General features: G+C 39.0%; 1 protein-coding gene across 1 annotated transcript in view; it reads right to left on the bottom strand.

The window, feature by feature from the left end:
* Positions 1 to 18,804, bottom strand: part of LOC108790078 (dystrophin-like) — a 703,081-nt gene that overhangs the window by 557,491 nt on the left and 126,786 nt on the right. Inside the window, exon 5 of the mRNA XM_018560268.1 lies at positions 1,621 to 1,809. Within this exon, the coding sequence (XP_018415770.1) occupies positions 1,621 to 1,809 (189 nt within the window). The remainder of the gene's footprint in view (positions 1 to 1,620; positions 1,810 to 18,804) is intronic.

Here is an 18,804-nt window from a genome sequence, read left to right on the forward strand (position 1 = left end):
AGGAACAAGTTCGAGGTTTGTTGGGCCGTCGGGAGACCGGAGCTCGGAATGAAGTGGGACATCTTGGTACATCTGTCTACCACCACCATGATGGTGGTACAAGCTTGTGAGGGAGGTAAGTCCACGATGAAATCCATGGCTATGTTGCACCATGGAAGGGTTGGCACTGGCAGAGGCTGTAATAACCCGACGGGTTTTGAGGTGGGACGTTTGTAGAGTGCACACACCGAACAGGAATCTATGAAGGAGCGTACGTCGGCTTCCAAAGCACCAAAACCGACGTAGGATGCATTCCGTGGTGTTGCGCCTACCTCGGTGGCCCGCTGTGGGGTGGTCATGGTGATGCTGTATTACAGGCAGTCGCTGGGGGACTGGGACATAGATCCATTGTTGGTGGTAACGAAGCCCCTGCTTTATCGGCAGATGGGCTGCCTCCTCTGGAGCCGGCGTGCTGGCCCGTCGGATCCTCTCGATCAAGGAGTGTTGGGTGGCCAGAAAGTATGCGGCTGGCAGGATCGGTTCCGGAGGTGCAGGATCGGTCTCGGAGGAGCACATACGGGACAAGGCATCGGCCTTGCCATTCTTGGATCCCAGTCGATAGGTTATCTGGAGGCGAAAACGGGAGAAAAAGAGAGCCCACCGGGCTTGTCAAGGACGCAGTCGCTTGGCACTGCGGAGATACTCCAGGTTGCGATGGTCGGTGTACACCACCACAGGGTTTTCGGCTCCCTCCAGCAAATGTCTCCATTCCTCCAGGGCGTCCTTGATGGCGAGCAACTCTCTCTCACCCACATCATAGTTGCGTTTGGCCCCGGTGAGTTTGCGGGAATAAAAGGCAACGGGATGGAGAAGCTGCTTCTCCCCATGGACCTGGGAGAGAACGGCCCCGATGGCCCCCTCGGAGGCGTCGGTCTCCAGATAAAACGGGCGAGAGGTGTCTGGTTGTACCAGTATAGGTGCCTGCGTGAACAGCCTCTTAAGGTGCTGGAATGCCTGTTGGACCGCCGGGGTCCATTCAAACAGGGTGTTGCTCCTGGTCAGTGCAGTGATGGGAGCGCAGATCGCTGAAAAGTTCCGAATGAATCGGCGGTAAAAATTGGCTAAGCCAATGAACTGCTGCACCATCCGCCGATTGCGGGGGCTACCTCACGGAATTCCATGATGTAGTCCTCCACCGGACGTCTGCCCTGGCGGAGGGTGCGCAAGGTACCCCTGGCGGTTGAAGAACGCAGGGGGTCATCATAAAGTATTTGCATAGCTGCGGCAAAGGACTCCCAGGATGCCTCTAGCTCTCAAATTACCTCTTCCCACGCTCGCCTGCAGGGCTTCTCCAGAGTGTCCCCGTCCTCTGGAACCCCTTACCCCATTCTGTCCGCCTATCTCTGACGCTGCCCACCTTTAGGTGATCCTTAAAAACCCATCTCTTCAGGTAAGCCTATCTCATCTCCCCATAACTGCCTTTTACTTCCTTCAATAACTCAGTTATCTATAGCTACCAGAAAAATCTCTGGTAGCTATAGACTTATATGTAGCAGCACCAAAGGATGTCAACTATCAAATGTATGGGATGTCAAAAAGATTAATGAGTATACAGACATTACTGGCAGACCTTTGACTTACCTCATGAGTATGGAACTGTTCTTTGACTTCTTCAACACTGTCAGAAATTGCTCCTTGGTTCTGTAAAGCATCTTCTGCAGAAAGAAGCCAAGAGAGCACTCCTTCCAATGCTGACTGGTAACTTTCTAGATCCACTTCTGGTTCCATCACTAACATTCCATATGGCCGGTCACCCACGCCTTGTACTTGCTGCAGAGACAATAGTACCATATTAGCAACAGCAACAGTATATGCTATACTCATTTCAAATTGTTCAATCAGAAACGCTTTGGCTATAACCCTAAACAAAATAGAAATAGTTTAATAATAAAAGAGTTTTCTGGACATCTCACACTATTCAGTATTGCACAATGAAGAATTGTTTAATAAAAGTTTTTTTTTCTCTTTTCTATGTGCTACATTATCTGATATTGCTTTTTTCTCAATGGATTTATGTGTATATGATGTCTGTAAAAGATTTGAATTGAGAAACTGGGAGACAGCAAAATAAGTTCTAGAGCTTGATAAACACAGATATGCTTAAATCCATCTTTTATTTGATGTTGCTTCTAAAGCTGTAATAAACGATAAATGTGGGATTTATCACAAGGGTTTGCAAGGGAAGACATTTTTTTTATCATGAAAGATGCACATTTGAGTGTTCACCAGTTTATCACAAAAGAAAGAAGTGCAAGTACATATTTTTCCTTAGGGCAGCTGAACAAGTTTTGTGGCCTTTATCTGTGCCTGCTGGTCTTGCCTAAGGGATGTGTCTGGACCTTGTTCAGAGATTATTGATGTTATAGAAATCTTGCAAATAAATAGCTAATGAACACAAAGCATGTGCATACGGTGACTACTGTACATTAAGAACAAATTCAAAATCTGCTTAAAATTTGTATTTTGGGCACACATGGAATTAGATCATCTTGTTGGTCAAATTAGATTTACTTACAGATGTCTGGTAAGAAAGTATAGCATTATAAAGTTTTCTTGTTTTTCTATACCCTCCTCTTGCATCTGCTGTTGTCAATTGAGGTAACTCCCAAGTCGAGATAAGCTAAAACTAGTGTATGTGTCATTGCATTGCTGCATGTGTTGTTCTGTTGTTACTCACACCCATTAAGTAATATACATTATTGTAGCAGATAGATTGTAGGGGCAAATCCAAGCAACACTATCAAGATAGACATGAAGTGGAAGTGAGTCTAGTTTGTAAATTAAAGCCTCCTAGTCTACTTGTCTGCAAATTCTTCTGATCCAAATTCCAGTCAAAGCAAATGAAAGAATATGAATCCTACTCCCTCCCCACAGATGTTAAGCATCATTTATTTTAAAAGGAACATTCTGACACCAGTAGAGTGTAAGAAACAGGTCATTGCTTTTTTCTGAACTTAGGCTTAAAAGCAGCCCTGCCATATAACAAATAGCATTCAATGTTTGCAAAATGCAATAAAGATGTAAAATGAAAGCATTGTCATGACTGCTAATTTTATATTGTGCAGTTATTTTTTGCATTATCATGAAATTAACAGCATAATCAGAGACAATGCTTTTTTGGCACATGTCAGAATGGCAATGTTGCCAATGTTGGTTTGTAGAAATACACTGGATGCATGGAAGCAATTGTAATTTACACACTTTATCCTCCTCTTTAAAAGGCTGCAAATTATGTTCCCTGAAGCAATATAACATATTCTGTTTCTAACCTGCACAAATGACTGATTGATTAGCATTTGCGATCATTTTTTACCTAATCACTAGTAGCTATATACAATATCTGTTATATAGTAATAATAATAATAATGTAATATAATTGTTAGCATTCTAGATGTACCAAGCTTGTACGTATTACACCTATATTGCTATGTTTGGGCAATTGGAAACTTAAACCTTTGCAGAAAATAAAATCCATATTTTAGTAGGAAATTATTGTTTAAGTAAAGGCAAGGCACATTCTAATTATGAACCGTAGGTCTCCTTCCAAAGTAGAGACCTCGGTTATGCTTTACTTGACTTTTAATTAAGCCACATATCAGCTATCAAAGGCTAATTCCCATTACAGAAGCTACGCTTCTCAGGACAGAGCTAGGAGTTTATAAAAGAAATCAGATACACTTCATGGAGCATTTATAATTGTTGTGGTAGGAGGTAGGGACATGCTGCATTCTGTAATGTTTCACAGCATATCTCCAAATTCAGTTCATTTTAACAACATGATGAAGCCCATATAACAATTAAGGGAGGTGGGAGGAAGGCTGTTTGCATGCCACTGCTCAGTCAAGTATAAATATGACACTAGAAGGGTTAGTTGGAAACAAATCAATTGATGTAGCTTAATCACATAGCTAGTTATATTCCTTGCATCACAAAAACATATATACTGCATTATCCCTATGATTCAGGGGTAAAAAGTATAAGACAATGTTTTGAAATAGAGGAAATCAAGACTGTGATTTCTTTACCAACTTGACATTTCATATATTTAGACTGGGATGAGGTATCCCTAGATAGCCCAAAAAAACATTTTTGCATTAAACAATATTTCTACACACTATTCAGTCATGCAGCGCAAAGTGTAATGATGATTTCTAAAGTGCAATCCCTTGCAAACAATTTGACTTGAGTTTGCTGACGTCAGATCAATAAAACATGAATTTAGATTGGATCCTGTGTATCACTGCCTCCACATTTTACTCTTCACCTTTTTATATTAAAAAAAAAACATATTCTCTATATGTACAGTGTATCTAAGGAAGATTCTCATTTAAAGTATATCTTCAACCCAGAAAAAAAGACTACATTTAGAATGCCTCATTTGAACAGACAAATCTAATTATTTTAATCATTTTATAAACTTACTTTTTCAAGCTATAAACATCATTGTGCATGCATGGTGCTGTACCTACATCCTCTGCTACATGAACAGCATAGCTGTGGGTGCACTTATTCAAACTGTTACATTTCCAGCTTGCACTGGACTATACTTCCAATGCCCTCTAGCACTGCAGTTTCCAGTGGGCAGTCCTTGGGCTGCATCTGCAGTGAAGAGGTTAGCTGTACATGTAGGCAGGCTGTATATCTTTTCTCATTTCTCATTATACCATGCTCCAAGATCAGTGGCTAAAATGCAGTACGGACTAAAAACTCCTAATAAAAGGTAAAAGGTCCAGGATTTTATACACTGCTAGAAGATGAAACACAAAAAAACATTTCTTTCACTAGGATTTCAATTAAGGGTGATGCATTTGCATCTAAAATAGGCCAGTGATACAAAAACAGTTTTGCCTCATTATAGGGATACCTGACATAAATGCAGGTATAACTGCATAGGCATCTTATAGGACCCAGAGAGAAGAGTACCTATTATGATGGTAAGGTGTTATTGGCATGATTCATTTTCTGATGCTATAATATAATGTTCTGGAAGTTTCAAAACATTAAAATCACCAAAAACAGAGTCCAGTAATAAAATTATTCATCTGAAATTATTTAATACAATATGGATTATTCCTGTTTTTGCTGGGTTTTATTGAAACTCGGTACATACATTTTTTTCCAATAAGGTGCTAAATAAAGATGAACAAACACTGCCCACAAATGCCCTGAACCCCTAGACAGAACCATTAAAGTAGATCTAAAGCCAATCATTAACATCCTATATAAGCTTTAACATGTTAATATTTTTTTAAAACTTTTTTTAAAAGTTGCTTTTAATACTTTAATACAGCTTCAATTAAAAAAAAAGATACCTGCTGATCCTGCCATGAAGGTCCTTGCTCAGGAATTTGCTTTTATAGTATGAAAACTGCCATCCAGCTGTGCCACTGCATTTTCACCCTGTCACATGCACTACTAACTAGGGCTACAAGTGGCTGTTTCAGCAGACATTGAACAGGCATGGTGGGCCATTGTCTTAGGAAGATATTTCAGAGCAAAGATGTGCAACTCATTCTGGAGTAACTGCATGTAAATAGGAAGCGGCTGAAAAAAGCTGGAGGAGATCAGCAGTACTGGGATGAAAACAATATGTGAAAAAAGGTAAAAAGAGTAATTTAGAATTTAAAAAAATAAGAATGGTTTATGATAGGGAGACAGTGCTTGAACAAAATAAATGTTCTCCACATATACAATAAAGGTGTGGTGCTATTATTAGCCTCTCAACAAAACTCTTCTTAAGTGTCATATGCAAAAACAAAACATAACTCAATCAAACAATGTGCACATTTACAATAAAGTGCAACTTTTGCAATTGTCAGGTGCAAACCTTGCATACAATGTACAAGTACTCCCTTATAAACATAAACGTGAAAATATCAATCAGGTGCAACTTATACAATTTACCAGAATCAAGTGCTGACACCGCTGACTCTGCACACAAAATGTGTTTGCATAAGCTCTCTGTTTGTTGTGATGTGCATATAAATGAGTATTTGCTACATTCTATGCACAATTTGCACTGTTACAGCAAATTGTATAGGTTGCACGTGATTGATTTTTGCACATTTATGTTATGGCGGGAACCCCAATAAGGCAAAAAACTATTTAGCCACTTAACTCTTAAAATACTAACCTCAGACTTAACATTTAACTCTAAACTCAACCATTAGCCTTAAACTAGCCCCCCAGTTAGCTCCCTATTTTTAAATGTCACCCCTAAAATTCCATAGTTCCTTATTAAACTCCTCTATCATGCATGGAATGCTACAATTTTTAATAAAACTGTCCCATAATTTCTCAAACTATATTATCCTTGCAATGAAAGTCCCATGAAGAAAGTTACCAATGAGGAAACCGAACACACTGGGATTTCCAACAAAGTATACACTGCAGTATTGGTGCTGCTCAATTCTTCACACCTTATATTACTGGAAATGTCCCTTAAAATATTATTTTATCAAGCTTACCTACCCATGTAAAGACATATTTTAAACTAAAACTGTCTTACCTACTTAACAATCAAAGTCATCACTGACAACTAACTAGCAAGGATTGGGCAATGTATGCGATAAGGACTTCCAACTATTTAAAATATGTATTATCAGATACAGGGATTTTTCCATCATATTAGAATGTTTCTGTGCAAGCAGGCGCTGATCATCCCATTGTCAATGAGAAAAGGGAAGGCTAATATCTCAACACATGTAATGCTAACCCCCTTACCCTAGTTACAGAGGTAATTGCAACAGGTCTGAAAGTAGCCCCCTTTCTGTTCCAGGGTGACAACACAAACTCACTACACTATATCTATGGAGCAGCATTGTCACTCTAGAATAAAACAATATTTGAGCTACAGAACACCCTTCCTCTTCTCCATATAATTGGGGAGGTCTTCTGTAGTCCACAGAGACAATTATGAACAACTCAGAAGATTGCAGGCAGAGAGCAGAGGAGGTTACCAACTTAAATTATTTGTGGCAGGATCAAAAGGTATTTTTTACACTTATTTAACAGCTATAACAAAACTGTTCAACAGACCCCAAAAATAAAATAAAAGAGGGTCATTGTTAGGGTTTACAGACACTTTAAAGAGCACATATGTCATAACACCTGCCATTTTAGATTTTCTGCCTATGGCCAGTCAGAGCTTGCCAGATAAAATAAAGTAGCATGTTCAGTTTGAGCGTGGCTTAAAACAATTAGATCTTAAACAGGAATCAAACACTTCAGTAACTTACAAGCAATATTCAGTTGATTCAATTTCAGTGAAACATAAGCTAATATAGCTTCCTCAACATGACCTTGTGTGTAGCACATTTATCCATTGACTAACTTGGAAAGCGGATCAGGGTGGGCCCAAGTGCTGTGTATCTTAGAGAACAAGTAGGTATCCCACAGGAATCTCTCCTGTGTATGGCTAATCTGGGAAAAGGAATCTGGCTTGGGGGGCAACATTTTGTTTTTGCAACAAACTTTTTTTACACGTAGAAGTGCTTGTTAGGATGATCTATATGAAAAAAAATGTATACTGCATTTTTGTATGTACTGTATGTGTACTAGTTTGTGTATCAAAAATAGTGAAGTGTATGCAGTAAATAAGCAACAGTTTAAATAACACCCTGACCTCCACATTGTTAGATATTATGTGACATTTTGCAAAATAAAGAACTCAAAACAGATCTTTAAAAATGTAAAATCTTGGAGTAACAGATGGCAAGAATATGAGGACAGTAAGGTATCTTTGAAAATACAAATTTACATATGGTAAATGACAATCTTCAATGTACATAATTCCTGCAAAAACAGCACAGTCTGAGATTAGAGAAATACTTATTCTAGGTAAAAAATTCTGAAAAGATAAACGTCCATATATATCAGTGGATTCACCCAGTTAGAGTATGCAATAAAACCAAGCATCTAATTAAACATAAAGGCTGCCTTATTCATGGCACTGAATAAATGAATAGACTTCGCTAGAGAAGAGGTAATTAGCTTTGGATTGGGGAATGTGTATTATATGTTCATCAGGGTTCCTTAAGCAGTCCCTAAAATGTGCATACTGATCATCATTAATTTTTGCCAGTCTTAACCTAATTTGCAATAAAATATGACATGATAAAAGCGACAAATGTATTAAAGGTACAATATGAGAAACTAAACTGGTTGCATTAAAAAACAGTTTCTTCTGTTGCCTCCCCTCTAGACATGTATTGGAAGGATGGCACAGGCATCTCTCAGACAGACTTGGCAGATTTATCTAGCCAGATGTATAGTACCAACCTAACAAAATATCAGGGATTTGGGTTGACTTTTCACTCTGGCACCCTGTTATGGCCAAAGGCTTGGCTTAATTTTAGGTTTAATTCCAGAGATTTGCTACTGAGACAAACCAAATCAATTGCATTGTCAAAGTGGAAGAATGTATATTTTGAATTAAGGCGTTACTTTAACTATAAAGTTAAAGTTATTGTGTTTCTTCCCTATTATATTCTATCAAAGAACTGACACAAGGGTGTACATTTATAAACAAAATGCATATCTTATTTGTCCAGTGAAATTGCATGCAAAATGTGTTCTGTGCGAGTTTCCAGCTGTTGTGAGAATGGGGCAAACCAAATGTTCTTAGTGTCATTTCTTTGTGTTTTGAATGTTCTTCAATAGGTATATTCCTACAAGCTGAGTATCATAGGAAATAATACATTTGCAGTAAACCTGGTGGCCCAGGATGAGGAATTTGAAGAGGGCTGGGACCAACTGTGGAGGATGGGGTCTTTGGAGGGGGCTGGGGGACCTCTTTATGGGTTTGGGGGCTTTGGTAAAAGTTAAAAGAAAAGTTCCATATTCAACTTAGGGTGCTGAGCATTATCTGAGATATCAGCAGTATATAAAAATGTTTCACAAGGTTAGTACACTGAACCAATCAACAAGATGGATTTTTCACAGTAGTTGAAATGTGGTGAAAATTAGACATTGCTCTGAGCAGATTCACCAAGCTAAAATGGGAAACTATTGATCTCAACCTTATAGAAATACATCCAGATGAACAGACATTTTAATAAAGCCCTTACAATACTACTCCTGTATATTAATACCATCCTAAAACTTTAGAGTAAGTTCACTGTTTGGCAGTTATAAAACTCTTGCAGCAGTAAGCTTATTATTGATGACATACGATTTTTGTTTTCGGCAAGTGAAATAGATTTTAGCAAAATGAACCAAAATATCAAGCAGAGAAAATGTCTTTTAAACACTTCTACTCATGAAAAAAATAAGAAACAGAAACTATTGAAATTGCTTTGCTTGTTTGTTTGCTGATAGCTTGAAACATTTTCTAGCTTTTTGTTGATACATTATATGGTGAATCAGGTGCAGTGTGATTTATCCTAACTCACCAGAATATTGCAATACAGCTCAGTGGTACATATTTCAGACACAGAACCAGGAAAGTGTATTGCTTTTTATACTATAAAAAGTTCAGTTTATACTTTCTTTTAAAAAACATTTTCTGATATGTCATATATTTCTTTTAATAAAATAAATGATTGCATTGTGCACTTTGGTCATATTTAAGTTAAAGTGGAATTCCAGGCAATCCCTTTGTGAGAGTGGGGACAGATTTTTATGTCAGGTTCTATTGCTATTGAGAAGAAATAGATTTTAGGCAGCTGGATCCAAAGTAGGTTTACTCTCTCACTGTGCATAGTGAAATATATAAAGTGGCATGCAGTGACACAGGTTAGGCTCCACAAATGCATGACGAGGGCTCTTGGAGGTGTTTTAGAGAAAATAAAGAGAGGAGAAGGTACCTCAAACCAATAGTTTAGAGAACAAATATTTGTATTCCATTACAATATGTCCAAAAGTTAATATATTAAGTTAATGTAATATGGGGTTCTGACCGACTCCTTTTATAAGAGCTCAGTATACTGATATAAAATAAACTGAAGTCATACTGGACTGGAATGGTTTAAAGGTTGAAAAACAGAGTATGAATATCTATTAGAAACTAGGCTTCTGCAGCATTGATCACTGATAATGTGCAAAACCTCTCACACACACAACCTCAGGTGCTGGAGGCTTCACAGATAGGAGCTATAAACCCTGGAAAAAAGATGACTGGAACGAAGGATTATATAAGCAGTTTTACTAGGGTGCAATGAAAGAGGGAGACACAAGGCAGGTTTTATCATGAAATAAAATATCATGAAATAAAAATTAGAGTGCAATATGTCCAACACAAGAAATATTGCTTGATACACATCATGTAAGTGGTTATAGAAGGCCACAATTACAAAGGAAGAGATGGGGCATGTTTTATTGCGAAATACAATTTAGAGTGTATTATTTCTGAGACGAAGGCCAGAAATATTGCACAGACTCTATATTCAGCAATGAAGCAGTTGGAGTAGACTGCATTTTAAAAAGGACTGACGGCATGCAGCTTTTCATGCCAAAAATCAAGTTTTAGGTGTATATATTGCATCTAAAAAAGAAAAAATATCATACAGACTACATAGACAGCAACAGTTGGAGTAGGCCAGAGTTTAAAATCAACACTCCACATGCAGTTGTTCAGGTCAAATATATACAATAATGATGGAATATAATGCACATTGCATAGGTACTACTTCTACAATTTCTTATAGGTCTTATCGGCTAAACCACATTACTTATGTAGTTTTGGATTGCAAAAAAACTATTTGAATATTAAAATAGAAGTAATATGCTACACTCATATGTAATATTTCTACAAATTCCTGTAGGCTTTGTTGGCTGAACTACATCCCTCGTTTAGCTTAGGAAGACAAAAAAACAATTGGAAGTTTACATTTTTCAGATTAAAATAGAAGTAACATGCTTCACACAGCATATGTAGTATTTATCTAATTTTTTGTAGGTCTCATTTGCTAAACTACATCCCACGTTAAGCTTTGGAGGACAAAAAACTATTTAAAGTTTAGATTTTTCAGATTAAAATAGAAGCAATATGCTTCACACAGCACAGCTTTTCTTGCAGGCCTTGTTGGCTAAGTCACATCCCTCATTTAGTTTTGGAGACAAAAACCAAATTAAATTGTATGTTTTTCAGAATAAATTATAAGTTATTTGCTATACAGAGCACATGTAATAGTTCTACAATTTTGTGTGCGCCTTTTGGCTAAATCACATACCTCATTTAGCTTTAGAGGACAAAAAAAATGTAAGTTGATATTTTTACGATTAAAATAGAAGCAATATGCTATACACAACACGCATCATATTTCTAGAATTTTAATGTTCAACGTTCATATTTTACACATTAAAATAGATGGAATATGGTACACACTGTATAGGCATAATTTGAAAAAAAAATATTTGAAGGCCTCATTTGGTAAAACTCAAGCAGCTTTCAGGACAAAAGTTAAAATAAACTATATATTTTTCACTGTTAAAATCAAGGAATATTGAATAAACCTTAACAGTAGACTGTTTTAAAACAATCCCATGTAGGCCAAATTTTTTAAATGACACACTACATGAAGTTTTAAAACCCCCAAAATCCATGTTTAAGTGTATTTTTGATAAACAAAAGATAGCTAAATATTTTACTGAATTCATACATAGTAATTAAAAAAAGTTATTTGGCCTCATTTTGAACTGGAGAGATACCAGGCAGCTTTTCATTTTAAAAAAATGACATTAGAGTGTTTTATTTCACCAACAAAAAGGTCAGCAAAATATTTTACTGATTCCATGCACAGTATGTAAACACTTTTACTAGGCCACAGTTTAATGGGGAGAGACCAGGCAGATTTTAAAAAGTACACTATTTATGAGAGACAACAGTCTAGGAATAGGCTAAAAACTAGGATATATTTAGCATGATTTAGCTGCTGCTCCTCAGCTGCAGAGATATATGTAGCATCTTGACAGTGTCAGATCACCAAAATACACCACAAATGTTGAGGCACAATGCAGGAATTACTCTATAAAAAGCATTAGAACAGTGAAGGCAGCAGAAGATGTAATGATGGCAGGCAATGATAGGAGATTGTTATGCTGTCAGGACAACTGCAGTCCAAGTAGCTGGTAATGGTTGCAAGCTCTGGTAATGGTGGCAGGAGGTGGTAAATGTTGCAGGTTAGCAGCAGTAGCAGGAAATAGTACATTTTTCCAAGAAAAAACAAAAATTTGTTAACATCAGCTGCAGCGGTTTCGTTCTCATTGTTGATTCAGGACTGGTTCCTTTTAATAAAAATGAGCCTGTTAACTGTATCTAGGGACTGGTGGATCTGTTTCTTTACCACAAAAATGAATGTTGCACTGAGGGCCCTCTCTGACAACCAACTGGCTGAAGTGCAGGCCATGAGCTTGGCTGCATACTTGGCAAGCTCTGGCCAGTGCTCCGACACATTCAGGGAGTCCTCAGTATGATGGGTTCCTGCATCCTCCCTGGCCCCAGGTGATCTGAGATCATATGGTTTAGGCATTTCCTGTCACTGCTGTCAGCAACCAGACTTGGCCAATGCATTCTAAAGAAGCCTTGTTAAGGCAGCCTTGCCACTGCTGCACCTCACTTCACTGACTTGAAGATGTTGGCCATGAAAATGGATCCTGTCACTCTCAGGAAAGGAATCCAAGAAGTTCCTCTGCAGCACCTATTCTAAGTGGTACTTTTTTTTGCCAAAGCTCCACCAACTGGAATGGGAACAGCTATAAAGCTAGCAATTGTGCCAAGCTGGCATTGCGATCCTGGGCATGGAACTAATTATGTTAATGTTTTTCTTCCACTACAACAGCTGAGGAAAACACCTACCTGGTCAAGAATGCTGGTGGAGATGGAGTGTCGGGATAAGGGACTTATGGTCGAAGCCTACACTTGACCATTTTCTCCTCTTGTTCTGAATAAGATAGGTCTCTTAAATGCCTTGTCAGACTTCCATAGATATCACTATAGGCCAAGAATGTTGCAGCAGATGCAAAAATGTAAAGGGTGGAGTGAGGAGGAGTGTGGGCCTTTTGATGCCAACCAGTATAATTGATGTGCTACTTCAAGCTTTGTGGGGAACTCATGTATGTGGTACCTAAAGTACAAAGGCGCTTGATATGCTGCCTGCAGAAATGGCAGACACTGCAAACCATGATGGTGCTGTCTGCAGCAGATGTGTTAAAAAGGTCCAGATGTTGAGCTCTGTGGCACAGACCTGGGGGACATGGGACAGTGCCATCCAGTAGAATAAGATGGTTTCTCCCTCCTCTGTAAATTGAAAATGTACTGTGCTGTGTATGGGAGGAGGATGAGAAAGGCTTGGTTATACACTCCACTTCACTACCTCCTCTTTGTGCTAAACTTTATAGCACACTAACTGCCAGAAAGAAAAGGTAGATGTCATGTGGATGTTGAACCTGCTCGCTCCCTACTGGCTGCACAAGAAGAACCTCTGCCTCTCCCTTTAGGTCTTCCAGACATGATGAATACAGGAGATTGCCTACATTTACTAGCAGGTATGGCAAAATAAGAATTGAGGATGTGGTGTTCTGTGCACTTCACAATGTGGTGATTGGGTGCACAAAAAGTTGCCTCACTAGTATGTTGTGATGTGCTGCTAACAAAGGGCAGCTTTACCTGTGTCACTAAGTTCATGCTGCTAACTATACCGCTCTTCAAAAAATGTATACCAGAAACACTAAACCTGAAACACCAACCCTAAAACACCAAAACCCAAATAAACCAAATGGATGTAGTTGATAATGTTGAAAAAAGACACAGGTCCTTCAAGTTCCACCTTTATTAGTGTATGTGTTTATGTGTGTGTCATTTTGAGTCAATAAGAATTCTGATTCCACTGGATATTATTACTTTATATTTGATGAGGAAGAGATCTATGAGATTTCCTAATGTATCAAAACTCTCAGCGGATATTACTTCCTGGAGAAGTGAATTCCACATGTCCACTGCTACTACAATAAAGAACACCTACCGTAATTTGAGATTAAACCCTTTCTCTTCCAAATCTCAAATTGTGGTCTTGTCTCTTTTACAGACCGAAATAGTTTTATTCCAATCCTACATTCACCTTTCATAAATGTGTACATTATCATTATGTACCCTCTTAAGAGAATTGTCCCAAGGGTGAATAAGGGTACCCTATGTAAGAACTCCTCAATGCTAAAATCCTCCAACCCCTTTATTAATTTTGGTGTCCTTTGCTGTACTCTTTCTAGTTCAAGGACATCCTTCCTATGGCATGGTGATGAAAACTGAACTGAATATTTGAGATGGGACAAAATCAGTGTTTTGTAAAGGGGTAGATTGACTGATTTATCTGTCGGAGAAATACTATATTTATTGCATGAAAGTACTTGCATGCTTTTGCAAAGTCTGTGGTTAACAAGGATTGCGGAGTCTTTTTCTATCACCACATTCCCTAGAGAAGATCCTCCTAATAAAAATTGTAAATGGATATTTTTATAGTGGTTACTGTTGAAACACACAGAAAGGTAGTCCTAAAAAGGACTGCTCAGTGTTTTCAATGTGAGTGCAAGTGGTGGTACACAAAAGTATGTCATACACTGCAATTTACAGTAATGTAGCCCTATACAGGAAATTAATACGGGGGTAAACTCCATACTTTGTAGGCCAGCGCACTTCAATTCACTGTTACATAGAACAATAGAGCACAGTTGGCTCTGTTTTTAGCACTTTATAGCAGTGTTTAACAGTAACCATCTCTCCCTGAAAATACTGTCAGCTGACTCTGTCTACTCATAAGAAATCCACCATTACTGGCACTTCATACCACCTAACTGCAGTTCAAAGGCCAGGAATTGCATGACTGGTAGCTTGTTGCTTTTGCAGTGAACGATCCCTTCAGGTCGCTGTTTTTCCTAACCGCAAACAGCTAGAGTTTGGTTTGAATTCACGGTTGACCCAAACTCAAAGTTCATCCCTACCACACATATTGTAATTGAAAATTAAAAGACAGTTTAATCCCAGATGCAATATTATCCATTTTAGGTTTATATTTAGGTAATGGAAGCTTTAATATTCTGAACTTTGTTGCTGCTTTTTGTATCACATGTTATTGTCAGCGCAGTTTTCATTATAACAGTAATGGCTTAGATATCTCCAATCAAACATCCCACCAAGCAAAAATATACCAGAGAAGATAGTTACAGATTTTATCTGTCATATGTTATTTTTATGAGAAAATGGATTACTTGAGATAGCCCTGGAGGGTTTTCAAATAGTGTATGTATAGATTGAATGATTAGACTACTGGAGGAAACATTTTTATGTGTTTATATCCTTGGTCATTCTGAAAATATAGTCTAGCTACTGCGAGAGACTACATGAGAAATTACAGGCAATTAAATATTAACATATTGCAAATGATCAGTTTTGTGATAGTGTGACATTGAAGAAAGGGGTGGACAGAGATCCATAAAGATATTCAATCACTGCTAAACACACTCTTTTATTATGGCAGGTAATTAAGAGTCTTAAATTTCTGTCTAACGTAAAAATGATGGCTAATTGCTGACTAAATCTTATATTCTCTCTTTTGAGTGAAAATAAAAGAATTAATTAATGAATCTAATTTTCAGTAAGATAGATTCTATGTTTGGTAGATATGGGTAAACTAAAGACCTTGGAGATATTTCATCATGTTGGAAATTACTGTCATTATGTAAACATTGCTCTCTCTTTCTATAGAAAATTCAACAATCCTTGCTGCATATACAGTTAAAGTCAACATCATCGAAGTTGGGTTAAAAGGTAGTAACCAGAATATCTGGTAGATGTCTTATGCACACATATTTTTGCAAATACATCTGCTTAATGTAGCTGGAGGAGCCATTCATCCTGTACCTCTAGAATTAACTGAATCCTATACTGGTCCAGCTCGACTTTGGGCTACGCTAAATGCAACCTCTGGCACATAGGCCTTAGGCACTCTTCATGCACTCATCAACATCTTCCTTAAGAGATATATCCATGTATAGTCAGCCTTTAACACCAGGTGCTTAAGACATGCATGATTCCCTCACTTGATAATTAAAAATATTAAATATAGAATTAAAGGGAAAGGACATCTAGTTACACAATAACAATACCAGTAAGTTTCAGTTCACTATATTACCACTTGAAAAAACGGTCAACCAGGGATCATATTACATGGTAAGATCTGTAGGTAGATTGGTAGGTATTCAACCAAAGCTGAGTTTAGATTCAACATTTAGTGGGTGTGGGGGTATAGCTCAAATGGGGGATCACCTTCCCTGGGAAAAAGGCAGTCTGAGCAGCAAAGTCCTTTGTTTATCTGACTTGCAGTCAGTGTTTTTATTTAAAAGGTTGCAATAAAACAGAAAGCAAATTCTTGCCTTTCAGGCTCTGACTAAACAGGCAGGTTTCCTCTCTACCGGGGGGTAAGCTTATCTCAGCCACCTCACAAAACAAAAGGACTTTCAGCAACCTTCTACTCACAACCATCCAACTTCCTAGCTCTCTCAGAATGCTCTCTGAGTGCCAGGCCAGAGCAACATCATGCTTCAGCCTTCCCCCTTTTATCTCACCTGGATAAGTAATCGTTAAGCAATTAACAATCCAGGTGAGAGACACAAAACCTGAGCTGGATTATTCAGACACAAAGTCAACCTGAAAACCTGGTCTGGGTTCCGCTATTCCTGTACATAGGATAGAAAGCGAGGGGAAATATACCGCCCCTCAATGACTTCTCCTTTCCTTATGTCACAGGAGTTATTCACAAAGCTGCCGAAAGCAGCTGAGTGAATAACCCAGCCGAAATGAAGTGAGTCGAACAATGTTTGGCTATTCACTACGGCTCAGTACAGCTGATTTTCAGCTGAGCCGAAGCGCAGAAGGACTCAGCGATCCAACAGATATTCAGATAGGGGCTGAACGGCAGTGAGTGTAAAGCCGAATGCCGCCGAGTCTGATTTGGCTCGGCTAGTCTGCTCAGTACCTCCATGGCACCGAGCAGAATAGAAAATCAGTGAAAATAGTAAAACAAAAAGGTTAAAAAATATTTAAAAAATGTAAATAAATAGTTACATTTAAAAAATAAAGATTTCTTTTAAAAGAAAAAAAATTGGGCGGAGCTAGCAGTGACAGGATCCAGCCATAGCTTCGGCTGATCCTTCAGCTCTCTTCGGCTGCCGGAGCCCTTTGGTTCAGTCAAACCGAAGGGCTGCTGTACGGGCTATTCACAACAGCTCATACAGCTGCCGAAGGTGGCTGAGCAGGTCAGCCGAAGCGGGGCGAACAACTGGGCGGAGCCAGCTGGGACGTCATTGGCCGAGACCTGCTAGAGGTCTCTAGCAGGTGTCGGCCAATAGGAAACAGTTGGACTGAGCTAGCTGTCACTGCTAGCTCCGCCCAATTGTTTTTTTTCCTTTTTTAAATATCTTTATTTATTTTTTCATTTGACTATTTATTGACATTTAAAAAATATTTTTTAACTTTTTCAAAGACTCTTTTCCTTGATTTGCTATTCTGCTTGGTACCAAGGGGGTACCGAGCAGCTGAGCCGAATGCTGCTCGGCGGCATTCGGCTATTCACTCCCTGCCATTCAGCCCCTATGTGAATAAGTGCGAACGGCAGCGAGTGAGCTGCCAGAGCTTTGGCTCAGCTGATCTAGATGTTGGATTGGCTTCCGCACTTAGACTCAACCGAACATGCAGAGCATGTTTGACTGACCGTAGTGCAGCTGAAGGCAGCCGATATACAGCTGAAATCAGCCAATGAGCCGGAGTAAATAGCCGAACGTTGTTCAGCTCACTTCATTTCGGCTGGGTTATTCACTCGTTTGCCTTCAGCAGCTTTGTGAATAACCACCCTAGTATATAATGATACATGCTAGATGAGCTCTGCAACAGCATTACTTAATCTCGCTGAATCATGCAATTAATGCAACCCTATGGTTTAAATGGGCCCTAAAAAAAGAAAAAATGAAACACTGCAGTGCATGAGCACCAGTGCATGTTATCTGCACCTAAACATGCACCTGCTGGTGTGAATGGACCCTTAGGGCCCATTCACACCAGATGCAGTGCGTTCCGGCCAGATTCTGGCCAGAACGCACTGCCTCGCATTAAGGCCGGCTCACTTTTTTGTGGGGCAGGAGGGGGCGTGGTGGGCCATTGAAGTGAATGGCACTGTAGCCATATCCTCTGGCAGCAATGCGATCAACCACATGGGATCGCAAGGCACATTATGCCTGCGGTCCGATGCGATCAAAATAGTGCTTGCAGCATTTTGATCGCACTGGACCGGACCGCAGGCATAATGTGCCTTGCGATTCCGTGCAGCCAATCGGATTGCGGCCGGATGGCGTGGCTATGGTGCCATTCACTTCAATGGCCCGCCACACACACACCACACACTCCTGCCCCACAAAAAAGTGAGCCAGCCGCAATGCGAGGCAGTGTTTTCTGGCCAGAATCGGGCTGGAACGCACTGCATTTGGTGTGAACGGGGCCTTAGTGTGTTGGTGCACCACAGTGTACCAACCCACATAACGTACATCATCACAATGTGTGTAGTACATGCGTGTAATTTGTATGTGTGAGGAAGTGGTGTTTTTTCTGTTTAATTTGAAGAAATATAAGGGGTCTAATCAATAAAGAATATTGTTAAAAATACATTCATTAATTAAACTCCTTAGTTAACTGTACACAAGTATGTATGATATTGTACACGTTGGTATGGCGGGTTTTTTTGAAGCATCCTGCTTTGCTTTTCCTAGTGCAGACAAGTTTAT

Source organism: Nanorana parkeri, unplaced genomic scaffold (assembly GCF_000935625.1).
Source record: "Nanorana parkeri isolate BGI_ZX_2015 unplaced genomic scaffold, ASM93562v1 scaffold444, whole genome shotgun sequence".
Taxonomy (NCBI): domain Eukaryota; kingdom Metazoa; phylum Chordata; class Amphibia; order Anura; family Dicroglossidae; genus Nanorana; species Nanorana parkeri.